Raw genomic sequence first — 14,238 nt, 5'->3', positions numbered from 1 at the left:
GATACAAGAATTGTTCCTTCCCTTCATATTGGTTCTTTTGATCATTGATGTTTCATTGCTTGTATTGATGTGAAAGAAAATAATTATAAGCTAAGAAATTTTCATGGGCCCAAATGACTTGCGTTCTATCTTTGAATTTGTGTGTCGTTAATTGTGAAGAGTGTGTCAAAGAAAGAGTTTTCAGTGTCGTCGTTATGATTAATTGATTGTAAGTAGCGAAGACATTGTTGTCCTCTGTTGTCAGACTTTGTATTTTGGAAAATGTTTTTATAACACAGACATTGAAGTTATTCATTTATTTATACATTTTTAAATTTTATTTTAGTTACGGTATACTTCAGTTAGGAAGACATTTTATTTTTCCATTTTTATAACAAAAGAGAAAGGTGCATCATTCCTTATTATTGTAACCTAGATTTTATTCACTTAAATAACATACATTAAATTTGCGTTAAGAATTACTTTTTTGTTGAGCTTATATGTTTTATATATAATGTTTATACTAAATATTGATTGTGATTTAATTCATTTTAATTAATCTCAATCTTTTACAAAATTCAAGTTTTTATTAATTACCCTTCAGGTGTTTTTAAATGTTTACCAAATTAAATTTATTTTAGCTTGACCAAATTACTCAAAATTATCACTTGATGAAAAATTTGTAACTTTTAATATTTTTTTTAGGATATTGTGCAGAATTGGTTTCATTAAAGGTAAGATTATTTCGAATGTTATATTAGAATGTTATATTCAAAAGCTATGATTTATTACTAAAATGTAGCATAAAGTAAAAAAATTATATTGCTTTTAAATGGATAGTTATTATATTTGTGTCAAAACGGCTTATGTAAATTATAACAGTGGTTTATTTTTGATTATTAATAAAAAAATATGTAAAGGGAAGACAAAAAGTTAAGTTGTAATAATTTTGTTCAACAAACAAAAGATTTTAACTCAAAAATATTTTGTTTTAAGTAACAGCCACACTAATGTAACTTAAAATTTTTTGATTCAAATTAAGTAACACAATCGTATGGTATGATTAAAATAATATGAATAATATATAATGTACACCCAACATATATAACCTATATTTTATTAGAGAGATCTTGCTTTAATATGAGTCACAACAGATCACTCATGCTCATGTAATGGAAGAAGTTAAGAAAGTACTTGAATTATAAAATACAAATTATTTGTTTAGTTTACCCTAAATGATCACATGTTACAAATAATAATTTATAGTGTGCCTACATTTGTAAGTTCATTATTTTTCAAGATGGCTGAAGTAGATCCTGAAACATTATTGGAGTGGTTGCTGACAGGGCAAGGTGATGAGAGGGACATGCAACTTATTGCATTAGAACAATTGTGTATGCTGTTACTAATGTCAGACAATGTTGATAGATGCTTTGAAAGGTAAATAAAAACATTTATATTAGTGTTAGCTTAAAAAGCAAGAATCTATCTTATAAGTGATTTTCAATACTTTCCATCTTAAAACTTATATTTTATCAGTATCATTTTAAAGTAATTGATGGTTAACAAAGAATGAAGACCACTTACTCCTATTAAAAATCTATAAATAGGGTGAGGCATCCAGCATTCAATTTCCTACAGCTAAAACGATGGTGCTAATCATCACTCAGTTTACAAATATGACAAATGTACTGTTTCATCTAGAGGTTCACCTTCCTGTACCTGCAATAATAAGTGTAACACCTGTACCCGCGCATGGTGTAACGGACCGAAACCTTAAAATCCGTAACTTTGATTTTTTGGGAAAATCTATTGGAAACTTATATTGTATTTAGTTAGGGATAAGTTTAATAAATTAAACCATTTTTTTACAATTATTTGCATTTATTATTGTTGCACAGTCTTCAGAAACAGCCATTGAAAAACATTAGTTATTCTTACAAACTAAGATAAAATGAACCAAAATTAAAATTCTTCTTCAACATAACATAAAGATCTTCGTAAATCTTCTAGATAACAGAACTAGGAATAAGAAAATAAAATCTAATCCTTTTGAGATTCATTACTATAGCAATAAGAGCAAACCATAACTGCGTGTTCCAAACAAAAATATTTTTTGCAAGTAAGGCAGTTGTAACGCGTTTTACGGTTTTTTTTTTTGAACTACAAAAGCTACAACGACCTTGGCCTAAGTTGTTAGCGGTACCAGATGATTCTGGACCGTCTAGTTTGCAGATTTCAGCACACCTTTGTCGTATCATTCTCCGTAAAGAAGTAGTTCCCGCCCGTCTCCTCAACTGCGCGTCAATGAGTTCATACGACAGCTTTTCCAGAAAAATTCTTCTTTCAATTTTTTTGTTAGGATTATTTTGTGAAAATATAATATATGTATTAATTAATGCAACATTCATCAAACTATAAAAAACCACCATAGGCCACCTATTAGTACCTCTAGCGACATTATAGGTTTCACACATTTTGTCAATGGTATCAATGCTTCCCTTTGTTTTGTTATAATCCATGATAATTACAGGCTTACCAGTCACTTCGTTGATTTTTTCATCATCATGCATACTGGACAAGAGTAAAATGTTTTTATTCTTTTTTGGGACATTCGAAACCAATGCACAGTTGCCTCTATGCCTCTATGCCTCTAGCATAAATACTCTGAAATATCATAATAAAATTAAGGTAAAACTATGGTAAAAATGTATACAAGTAAACTTCTTTACAAAAAATATGCAAACTATAAAAATAATAACAAGTGTACCTGCGCCGGTCTCTGGCACGAATGACGCTCAGTTCACTGAAGTTTCTTCTTCTCTGTAGTTGTTATATCTTAAAAATATTGTAAAGTTGTCATCTATACAATGATGTGCAAAAAGCTTTGAGACAAACAATGATTGTGCTTGTTTATATTGCTGCCAGTTGTTTACTGTTTCTTTAAACTTTAAAAGTGTAAAGTTTACATTTTATGCAATATAAATGTTATATTATCATTTTTACATGTGCATAAAACTGAAATGGATATGCATTTATTTCTCTGCCCTGATGAGAGAGACATGTAACATGCAAATGAATGGATAATTTGCTTCACATTCAACAGAAACTAACTTTGGTTCATTAATTTTCAGTTGTCCACCTCGAACATTTCTCCCTGCGCTTTGCAAAATATTTCTAGATGAATGTGCTCCAGACAATGTACTTGAAGTTACAGCAAGAGCCATCACTTACTATCTGGATGTTTCTGGTAAGTAGTTACAATAATTCAATACTTCAAATATTAATTTTGTTATTTTCACATTGTATATTTTTAATAAAATCTGTTGTTATTTCAGCTGAGTGTACAAGGCGCATTGTGGCAATAGATGGTGCAATTAAAGCAATATGCAACAGATTACTAACTGTTGATCCGAACAATCGTACAAGTAAAGACCTTGCTGAACAGTGCATTAAAGTAATTATAATTTTTAAATAATTAATAAACTAATGCATATTTGAATTAAAACATCATGATTACTTACAAATGTACAACATATGATTCAGAAAAAACAGTTTGATGCTTTTGTGTTTTATTTTCTTTCATTGTTACTTTTTTAATAGTTTGGTTTTTCATTTAAGGTTTTAGAATTAGTTTGTACTCGAGAAGCAGGAGCAGTGTGGGAAGGTGGTGGCCTGCCAGCTGTTTTACATTTTATAACACATTATGGGACTTCTGTTCATAAAGACACCCTCCATTCAGCTATGGCTGTGGTTTCTAGGTAAATTAGTGGATCTTTATTATTATTTAGTCAATGTGTTAGGGACAATATCTTTCTCTACCTTTTATTAGCCTCACTTACAATATAGATAATAATGTGGTCAATAATCAAATGTACTCTATGTATACAATTCATCATGTTTGGGTATCTAATCTCGTATGACATATTTTCTTAAATTTGTATACATCTTTGTTTTGTGTTCAACATATAAAGTACACAACACTTTCAAGCCGGAGCCGATTTTATTTTGGTTTGTCATCAAGCGGCTTTGCTTATTATGGGTATTGTACAATTGCCAGAAATTAGATTATTTTGGTCAAACAACAACACGCATTCGAACAAACGCATAAAAAGGCAATGAGATGGGACTGTTTTCTATGTATTTTTAAGTATTTACAAATTACACAAAAAACAATAAATAATGAAGCTATAAATAAAATAATATTAGATTTAATGTTATTTTAACCGTATTTGTATTTTTTGTACGATACTGTATTGTTATGTTTATGTAATTGAACAAAACTTTTGTTTCTGAAACATCATTGATTATTATTCTTTTTAAAAATAAATGTTTTAGTGAATAAACGTTAAATTTACATTATTTGAATTTTTTAAGTCTAATACTCTAATAATTGAGAACACAACCGAGCACTGGTGGCCCGCGCCGCCAGATGGGACAGTTTAGTGCGGGTCACCGGTGGCTCGCGCCGCTCGATAGAATAGTTTAGTGCGGGACATAAGCGACCCGCGCCGGCGTGAATGTGTTAAAGAATTAAAAATATTTATAGAAATGGCTAATCTTCGTAATACGTATATATATTTATTGAATATACTTTTATTTAATATAGAGTTTGCGGTAAAATGGAACCAGGGGACGAGCGTGTAGGAGATGCTGTATCCTCACTGTCGACCCTCTTGCGTCATAGCGATGCCCGCGTTGCTGACGCTGCTCTGCGTTGCTTCGCGTCTCTAGCAGATAGATTTGCGCGTGCTCATGCGGATCCTGCACCTCTTGCTGAACACGGTAAAATCGTTAGTCCCAGCCTTTTTTTGCTTGCAGCTTTATTCTTCTCTTTCTTCTTAAATGAACGCAAGGCATAGACCTCCCCTAAAAATCGTTAGAATGGACGGTCCTGCGCTGCCCGCATCCAGTGACTTCCTGCGACCTTACTAAGTCTTCGGTCTACCTAGTGGGTGGCCGGTCTACCCACTACGTCTCCTAGCTATTCGAGAACCTTTCGGCCCCAGTGGTCATCGGTTGCACGAGTGATGAGTCTCGCCTACTGCCACTTTAGACGAGCAATTCTTCGAGCTACGACGTTACCTTGGTTCTTCTGCGGATCTACTCATTTCTAACTCGTTCTGGCAGCGAAACTCCGAGCAAAGCCCTCTCCATTGCTCTGGCTGACCTTGCGCTTTCTTATGAGGCCCGTCGTAAGTGACTACGTCGCAGATCCGTATTTCATCATCAGCAACACACGTTGGTAAAGGACCGTTGTCTTCAAATATTGTGCTATTTTGTCCAAGAATAGGTTCCGGAGCTTTCCGTACTCTGCCCATCCGAGTTGGAAGTTGGACTTACCAAGCTGGACGGTTTGTTCCATGGATATATAGTCGTCTACCACCTCGAGCGTAGGTCTTTTTGTCCAAAGGCTTAAGAGCCGATCATTGATACAGGTCCTCCATGGTCTCGGCCATTACAATCTTTTTATTTATTAGTATCCTTCTCTTTATATTTTAAGATTAAGTAAAATGTTTGAATTTTTGCATAAATAGCACTGTTTCTCCAAGTATTATCCCTAATATATCAAACCATACTATAGTCCTTCCGAAACTGCTGTACCATGCATTAAATTGTTTACTGTAAGTATTATTATAAATAATGTTATTCTGTAAACCAGGTCTTATTGAAGAATTGGTGCGAAGACTTGGTAGTACAGAGACGAGCGATGATAAGTGTCTTGTACCTTCTGTTTCTACCACTGTTAGCCTCCTGTCAACTCTTTGTCGTGGATCTGCGCAAATAACACATGTGAGTAAATATCGCTGTTATATTTGACATAATAATGAAAATCGGATAAAGGGAAGTTGCCGAGGTATTATAAACCAGAGATTACTTAGTGTCATACTTTAGGTTTTCTGCCTTTCTAGTAGGATTATAAATCTTGTTTGAGTGAAACTTTATGTTCTAGTGCTGCTGGTGCAAGCTAAAAACAGAAATGATTGTACAGTAATACCCCGCTTTACGCGACCCCGTTATACGCGGTTTCACTATAACGCGTATAGTAAATTTCGCGCTCAAATGCCTCGAATTACGCGAAAGAGTGCGTATAAATATAATGTAGTCATTAACTTCTCTATGGTGTCGACCATCTGTCAAACAAAAACAGTGTTTGGTGTTATGAACGTATTTTACAAGAACCTAAACAAAACGTTACCCAAAAGGCAATAGATGTATTTTTCCGTAAAAAAATAAGAGTATGTATTGCATAAAGTGTTCCTAGAATTAAAGTGATTGATTAAAATGATTTGTATTTTTTTGTAATAATTTTTGACTATGTTTAATCATAAACCTCGTTATACGCGAATTTCAGTTAACGCGATTTTTTTTGGAACGTATCTCTCGCGTATAGTGGGGTATTACTGTACTTAATTTACCAACCTGCATACTTGTCCTTTATGTACATTTTGTTACAGGATTTGGTTCGCTTGGATCTCTGCTCAGCAATTGAGACTGCAGTACAAGCTGATGAGCGCTGGTGCTTAGAATGTATGCGATTAGTGGATTTACTTTTGGTTCTTCTATGTGAAGGCAGACATGCCATACAAACGTATGTATATTTATGTATTGCTACTTGAGCAAAATAGACTTAAGCTTTAGTATGATAAATTTTTTTGTAACTCATTGTGAGAATGTGAAGATGGATTAACCAAGTAGAAATTTGTCATCTCATCATAGTCACATTTCATATATTTATAATTTCAAAAATTCCTTCTAAAAGATGCATAAAGTAAGAAATATTTTTAAAAAATTTAAATGGTATGTTGAAATATACCAAGAATACCAATTCAGAATTTCATAATTAGCAAAATTTAGAATTTGGTGGTGTAGACAAAGGTAAAGTACTTGTGTAATTAATTTTAGTGGCACAAGCCGTCCTGGAAATTCTGTGACGGGTTCAAGCGGAGGGGCCAGTGGAGAAGGTTCGAGCGGTGGCGGTAGCACTCGCGGGGATAAATCCCATCGGCAGCTTATTGACTGTATTCGGGGCAAGGATACCGACGCTCTGTTAGCGGCTGTATCCAGTGGCGCGGTAGACGTGAACTTCACTGACGACGTGGGACAAACGTTGTTAAACTGGGCAGCTGCTTTCGGCACGCGTGAAATGGTCGAGTTTCTTTGTGAAAAAGGTGACAAATTAATTGCTGCTGTATTTATTTTTTTAAATAACGTATCACATAACTTTAAATAAACATCAATCATGTTTAGTGTATGTGTTTAATAAGGTAGCTGGTACGTCAGGCCGCAATACTACCATATAAAGAAATCCGAAAATGAGAAATATCAATAAAAAATTGTTGTTTGTAGGTGCAGACGTTAATCGCGGACAGCGCAGTTCATCGTTGCATTATGCCGCGTGCTTCGGTCGGCCTGCTATTGCCAAAGTGTTGCTACGCTATGGTGCTAATGCAGATTTGCGTGACGAAGATGGCAAAACACCCTTGGACAAAGCGAGGGAGAGACATGACCAAGGTTTATATATAGCAGTAGTTGCTGTTCAATATGCACATTTGTTTTATTATACCTATTTTAATATTAAGTAACTATAAACCCAATGAACATTAAATTACAGTGTTGCCAGTAGAACTGGGAAAACTAAAGTTTGTAATAAATCTATAGAATTAATAATAACAAGTTAATGAGTAAAGATTCAGAAGTGGGAATAGGAATAATAAATTTTGGAACATTAGTTTGCACCAATATTGATTAAAGTAAATTCTTTATTAAAATATTCCCCATCACTTGAAATTTAGTTCTTGCAAAAGTAATAATAGTTGTTGTATTATATGTATAAAGATACTGAAGCCTATTATACAAAGTGTTACACTTGAGCATTTAAATTAAGTAAACGTGTTGATATGTCATTGCTCAAACATAGTCACTATTGAGTTCACGGCAATGCTTGTAATTTCATTGTTTCGTACTTTAGTAAAAGGATTCAGCATATTGCTGTAAATATTGTAAAGTCGTATAGTTGCTATTTACGGATTAGTTTGCCACGGGGATCCATTTTAAGGCCTTTTCTATTTTTAATTTTATATAAGCGATCCTCATTTTTACAATAACAAATTATGCGATATTGTTTTGTTTGCTGTTAGATTAAAAAATATAAAAGATAAATTTATAAAGTAGATCGTAACAGGGGTCATAATTCTGAAGTAAATGGTGCAACGATGCAAATAGGTTACTTCTTTGGTTTACTGCTAATAACTTAGTATCAAACGCAAAGAAAACTAAATATATGGAATTTACAATGACAAATGTGAAGTTTCTTAAGCTTTACTTAAGTCTCTATAATGAAACTATCGAGTTTACGGGCGCCTCGACATTTTTGGTAATCAGCTTATTTTTATTGTATACGACCGTAATATAAGGAATAAAAATGAGCTGATAACTGTTTTAGTTTAGTAGTATTCATTTTCAAAAAAATAGATAATCACTAATGGCACAAGGTATACATATGTACAATGAAATTCCACAAACAATTCAGATCCGCCACTGGAAAAGTTTAAAACCGTAAGAACATTTTTATTGAAAACAGTATATTATCCTGAACAGAATACTATATCGACATTAATTTGTAAAGAGAATCTGTTGAATTTCTCCTTGGTTCTATCAGCAAAACTGTTTTCCGAGTCTGACTTCCTGTAAGGCAGACAATACTGACATTTTATGTTGATTGAGGTTGGAAGTGCTTGTAACAAGCTATTCGAAAATTTAATTTTGATTTTGATATATGTTCTACTTCTGATATACGTATTTGTGATTTTTTTGTAGGTCATAGAGAAGTGGCAGCGATACTACAGTGTCCCGGCGAGTGGCTCGTTGTTAGTAATCACGATTCACCTGCATCTTCCAATGAAGACGATTTCCCAGAAACAGGCGATAAAGAGATGGCAGCAGTTTATCTTGAGTAAATTTTGTTCGTTTTTTAATATAGATGATAACATACTCATTAGAAAAAAATACGAAGCATATTATCAGTTATTTTTTAATATGCAGGAGATATTATATTATTAGGACCTTGAATAAATTCTCGCTGTTTTTTGAAAGGTGACGTTGCGACACTCTGTGCTTGGAATTTCGTACGGTAACAAATCACCAAAGTAGTGCTATATATAACCTCAAATTATAGTAGAATAGAGTTTACCAGTGTCAACTACATATTTATTTGCCTTTTGTGAAAATGTGTACTTTTGTGCCAAATAAAGTGTTTTTGCGGGGAATTTTATTGCACTGCTTTATTCAGGAAAAATCTGCAGCAGAAGCACACAGAATTCTCGTTGGGACATATGGTGACAGTGCTTTGTCGAATACAAAGTGCAGAGACTGGTTTAGGCGCTTCAAAAGTAATGATTTTGACCTTGAAGACAAAGAGCGTTCTGGAGCACCGACAAAATTTGAAGACAAAGAATTGGAGGCATTGCTTGAAGAAGATCCATGTCAGACGTTAGTAGAGCTTGGGAAAACGTTACAAGTAGATGGGTCAACAGTTTCAAAACGTTTAAAAGCGTTAGGAATGATCCAAAAGCAAGGACATTGGGTGCCGTATGAGTTGAAGCCGAGAGCCGTAGAGCGTCGTTTTCTCATGTGTGAATTGTTGCTTCAACGACAAAAGAGAAAAGGTTTTCTGCACCGTATCGTCACTGGGGATGAAAAGTGGATTCACTACGATAATCCAAAGCGAAAAAAATCGTGGGGTATGCCGGGTCACGCATCAACATCGTCGCCTAAACCAAATATCCATGGTTCTAAGCTTCTTCTCTGCATTTGGTGGGATCAGCGGGGCGTAATTTATTATGAGCTGCTTAAACCTAATGAAACTATCACGGGAGCTCGCTATCGACTTCAGTTGATGCGTTTGAATTGCGCTCTGAAAGAAAAGCGGCCACTATACGAGCAGAGACACGACAAAGTGATTTTATTACATGATAATGCTCGGCCACATGTGGTAAAACCAGTCAAAACTTATCTGGAAACACTTGAATGGGAAGTTCTACCCCACCCGCCGTATTCACCGGACATAGCCCCCTCCGATTACCATTTGTTTCGGTCGATGGCGCACGGTTTAAGCAAGCAGCGCTTCCATTTTTTTGAAGAAGCCGAAAAATGGCTTGATTCATGGATTGCCTCGAAAGATGAGTCATTTTTCCGACGGGGGATTCAATTGCTACCAGAGAGATGGGAGAAAGTGGTCTCTAATGATGGACAATACTTTGAGTAATGTCATTGTAAGCATTGTATTTTAAATAATTTTTTTTTTGAAAAAAAAAAAAAAAAAACAGCGAGAACTTATACAAGGTCCTAATATAAAACGATAGTAAAATGAATTTTTCTTTAGTAATTATTTCTAAATATGCTTAAATCTTCTTCTGTAGTTTTTCTAATAAAGAGTCTGTCCGATTCGGTGTGTATATTCAGCATTAACGGAGTAGCAATAATTGGCCCATAAACAGAATGCCTTTTAATTGTGAATTGCTACTTATCTTTGATGGGATGCTCAAAATACCCCAATGTCTGAAGACGAATGGGCTTGAGACGTGGTTGCTTAAGATGAGCTTTACAGGAAAGTTAAATTTCACCCAGAGTGCAATGAAGTGGCGTTATGGCTAAGAACTTCGCTGCGAGATCGAATTAGAAAAGAGATCCGCAGAAGAACCAGTCACCAATGTTACTCGAAGATTTGCTCCTTCGAAATGGTAGTTCGCGGGGCACATTTCTTCAGCAGCCGATGGTCGTTGGGGAGACCATGAGTTGGTAGACGCAGCGTGGGTATGTACGATGTCTGTACGTTTGTTATATATGAGCGTACGTCGCGGCAGGCGGTTGGTGCCGGTGTTCTGCGCGCGGTACCTGGGCGCTGGCGGCGCGGGCGTGCGGCGCGCGTGCCTGTCGCTGGTGCGCAAGATGGTGCACTACGCGCCCTCCCGCACGCTCGCCACGCCGCGCGCCCCCGCGCTGCTCACGCATCTCATTGCCAATGTCCTTGACAACCAGGTACATTACTTTCCTCTCGACTTATTGACAATTTTTTTCACACCCAACTCTTTTTTTTACCATCTTCAAGTAACGCAATTCACAAATAAGAGTAAATACACGTTTCTACAAGGCTATTTTCTTAATTTTGACGGTGGTAAGCACCGAGAAACTTATCTACACAGCAACAAAATACAATTAGAGGAATCAAACACCCAGTTTGGGGCTGGTCTGATGCACTTGCAAGCATGTTATCATGTAGCGATGAATAGTCGCTAAATTGCTTTTTCTTCGTTTTTACATGTATATTATAGTATAAAATATTTATAGATTGACTTTTCATTGCGCACTCTTTTTATAAAAAAATATTGTTTTTAATTTTCGTTTTAAAAATACACATATACAACATGGATATTATTATTATTTCTTTTAATTTCACGATTTTTTGGAAAGATATGTTGTTTTCTTTCGTCATACACAAAAATTAACTAACCATGTCAATTGAAAGTATTTGTCTAAAAAGAGCAGGGGGTGTATATTATTTTGAAATAAAATTACTCTGTTATATGCTAGACAATAATTACTATCCAAAAATAAAATTTAATAATTAATTTAGTATTTATCAAGTCTGCCGGAAAGTCTTTGAAAAAATATATTTCAATGAGTTATTTTCGGGTCAAATAATTTGAATATAACCACAATGTAAGACAATAACTTGATTTTATGACGAGATGGAGCCTTCGTGACATTTGCAGTCAGTGTTCGCAGGAATTGTTTGAAATAGTTTCAGCCTTTAAAGTCATGTAAATACTATTAACATTTCTTAGTTATGAAAAAAACATTGTTTTGTATTGATAAGTGATCATTTCCATTCATACTTGGTTTCGCATCTTATATCAGAGCGAGTTATTGGCCGGCCGGCGTCCACAGCAGCGGTATCTGCGTAGCCGCTATATCCGAGCCCCCCGGGTAAATCTTCCGATGGTGTGATGAGTGTTGCCATTTCATTGTCCTTTCCACAACTTCATAGATCTGAAACGATAGTTATGTGCTTAATAAAATTCTTTAGTACCTTCTACTGTGTAATGATGTGCAAAAATAGGGATTCCTAAACGTTTTGTTTGAGGATACCCGCTTTGTTGTTTAAGCTTTATACATAGAACAGTCATAATATTATTTTTATAATATTTCGCCGTTTAAATACATAGAAATTATAAATGATTATAGAGAAACTGTACTTTGTAATGAATTATTTTTGTTTGTGTTAAATAACAGTGCATTTAACAGTGGTAAACTTGATGCTCTTAGTTTAATATTATTATTGTAATAAAATTGCATATGATCATTTTTTAAGAACCATATTTATCCAAAAATTAAATCTTTACTCAAAAGACCATTTGATGTTTCTTATGTCTGTTTGTTTTTCTTGTGAATATGACATGCATTATTAATATTTATAATACTAATTAGTGTGTCTGATATCATTATTCCTTATAACGAAGAAAATGATAACAATATCTTTGTTGTGTAGTTGTTATGATTTAAAGCATTTTAGATAATAAAACATCACACCATCGAAATTTACCTGCATTAAAAGTCTTGTATTGTGCTTTTACCCATTTAAAAGTTTGAGAAAAAAATTATAAATATGTGTATTTTTTGAATGTATGTTAATTTAAACACATTTGAACTTAGATATAATGCGGAGAAAAGTCACCTAACGACGTGTCTTTAGAAATAATAAAAATACAACAACAACAAAACAAAACTATTATCAATTATTATATTTTTTTATTTGCAATTCTGTGGTTTAGGATGATGACGACGGACACCTCATAGTACTGGGTATTGCAGAGGAGCTTATGGTGAAAGCGTCTGACATTTATCTGGAGCAATTTGCACGACTTGGTGTGTTCAGTAAAGTGGAATCATTGGCTGCGGTTCCACTTCATCAGCTGTCCCCTGATGGGGAAACTGTTATTAATGCAGGTTAGTGGCATATTTACACATTAGCTGAAATCGTTCCCATTGGCTAAAAATTATTTGTCGGATCTTAAAACACTGCTAGAACACAATGATGTAATATTTTGATTTTGTAAAAGTAATGTTAAAAAAGTTAAAAATCACTGTATGTCACTAAGCACCTAACAGACAAAACGTGTAAGACATTTTATAAGAATAGAATCTACGGTTTTTTAACTTGTTTATTGTTTTAATACATCCAATAGGTGTTCAAGAACACCTCGATTTGAAAAGCATCTGCCAAAATTTTAAATCAAAATGGGTCAACTGTTTTGCAATTAGAAAATTAAAAATAACAACAAAAATAATACAAGTTTATGAAAATAAGTAGTCACCTTTCCGTCTTTCCTGTTCGCACACTAGTTAATTGTGTTTCAGCACTTTATCCATGTCTATCTGAGCTTGGCTCACTTTTCAATTTTCTTAATAGTCTGCTTAGCTTAGACTGCGATTGCTTGAACTAATTCTCCGGCTTCTACGATTACAAAACAGTGTTTTTCATGAATGCCGATGTGGTGCCTAATCGTGTAGAAAGACTTATTTGCTGTATTGCATGATCTCTGTGGGGCCTTAGTTACCGACCTAAAAATGTTGTGCTGTAAGGCAACAGCTATTGGAAACATGTTTATTGTGACCAAAGCAGTTTTAGTATCGGGTTTGATTTCATGTAGGATTGGGAGAGGACGCATCTTGTTTGTCGAACGGCGTGGCGTACAGCTGGGGTGAATGGTGGCTGTGTCGCGGTCGGGATGCTCTGTACGTGTGGAGCGACGCCGCTGCGCTCGAGCTCAGCACCGGTAGCAACGGCTGGTTTCGTTTCCTGCTCGATGGCAAGCTCGCCACCATGTACTCCAGCGGCAGTCCCGAGCACCAGACCGACAATACAGGTGAGTGGTCTTACTAACATAAACTATACTAGCGAAAATCACAAAAGCTTAACATTTGATTTTACCGAATAAAATTACATGAGATAGCAAAGTAAGGAATCGCAATGTATAGTATATTGTGATGTTGTTTTAAACAATATATATGCGGTTAAACCGCATCGATTTCTTTTATGCGACATGTGAGGCCGGGTACGTTTAGCAGTCGAGTGCAGCCTGGTACGACTGAGCTTTCTTTCGTAATGACTTAAACAATTATTACCCGTATATCTTTTATATCTGCTAGTTAAATAGTTTTCCTTTTATCTTAAAAAAATCAATAATTGTTAAGAAT

General features: G+C 34.8%; 1 protein-coding gene across 2 annotated transcripts in view; it reads left to right on the top strand.

Moving 5' to 3' along the window:
* The first annotated feature begins 33 nt into the window (after positions 1–33).
* Positions 34–14,238, top strand: part of Ufd4 (ubiquitin fusion-degradation 4-like) — a 33,895-nt gene continuing 19,690 nt past the window's right edge. The window contains exons 1-16 of one of the 2 annotated variants that reach the window (XM_068776778.1): positions 34–208; positions 685–713; positions 1,280–1,419; positions 3,114–3,229; positions 3,318–3,436; positions 3,601–3,740; positions 4,589–4,764; positions 5,642–5,772; positions 6,438–6,571; positions 6,886–7,151; positions 7,330–7,494; positions 8,800–8,935; positions 10,845–11,019; positions 11,899–11,967; positions 12,813–12,987; positions 13,692–13,907. In XM_068776778.1, coding sequence (XP_068632879.1) covers positions 1,280–1,419; positions 3,114–3,229; positions 3,318–3,436; positions 3,601–3,740; positions 4,589–4,764; positions 5,642–5,772; positions 6,438–6,571; positions 6,886–7,151; positions 7,330–7,494; positions 8,800–8,935; positions 10,845–11,019; positions 11,899–11,967; positions 12,813–12,987; positions 13,692–13,907 — 2,158 coding nt within the window. In that variant the 5' untranslated portion in view covers positions 34–208; positions 685–713. The remainder of the gene's footprint in view (positions 209–684; positions 714–1,279; positions 1,420–3,113; positions 3,230–3,317; positions 3,437–3,600; positions 3,741–4,588; positions 4,765–5,641; positions 5,773–6,437; positions 6,572–6,885; positions 7,152–7,329; positions 7,495–8,799; positions 8,936–10,844; positions 11,020–11,898; positions 11,968–12,812; positions 12,988–13,691; positions 13,908–14,238) is intronic. The other variant, XM_068776779.1, reaches the window with a different exon arrangement.

Source organism: Battus philenor, unplaced genomic scaffold (assembly GCF_028537555.1).
Source record: "Battus philenor isolate CCGP_79_NKW_IND1 unplaced genomic scaffold, ilBatPhil1.0.hap1 SCAF_12, whole genome shotgun sequence".
Classification (NCBI taxonomy): domain Eukaryota; kingdom Metazoa; phylum Arthropoda; class Insecta; order Lepidoptera; family Papilionidae; genus Battus; species Battus philenor.
This window is presented reverse-complemented; position numbering and strand designations above follow the sequence as displayed.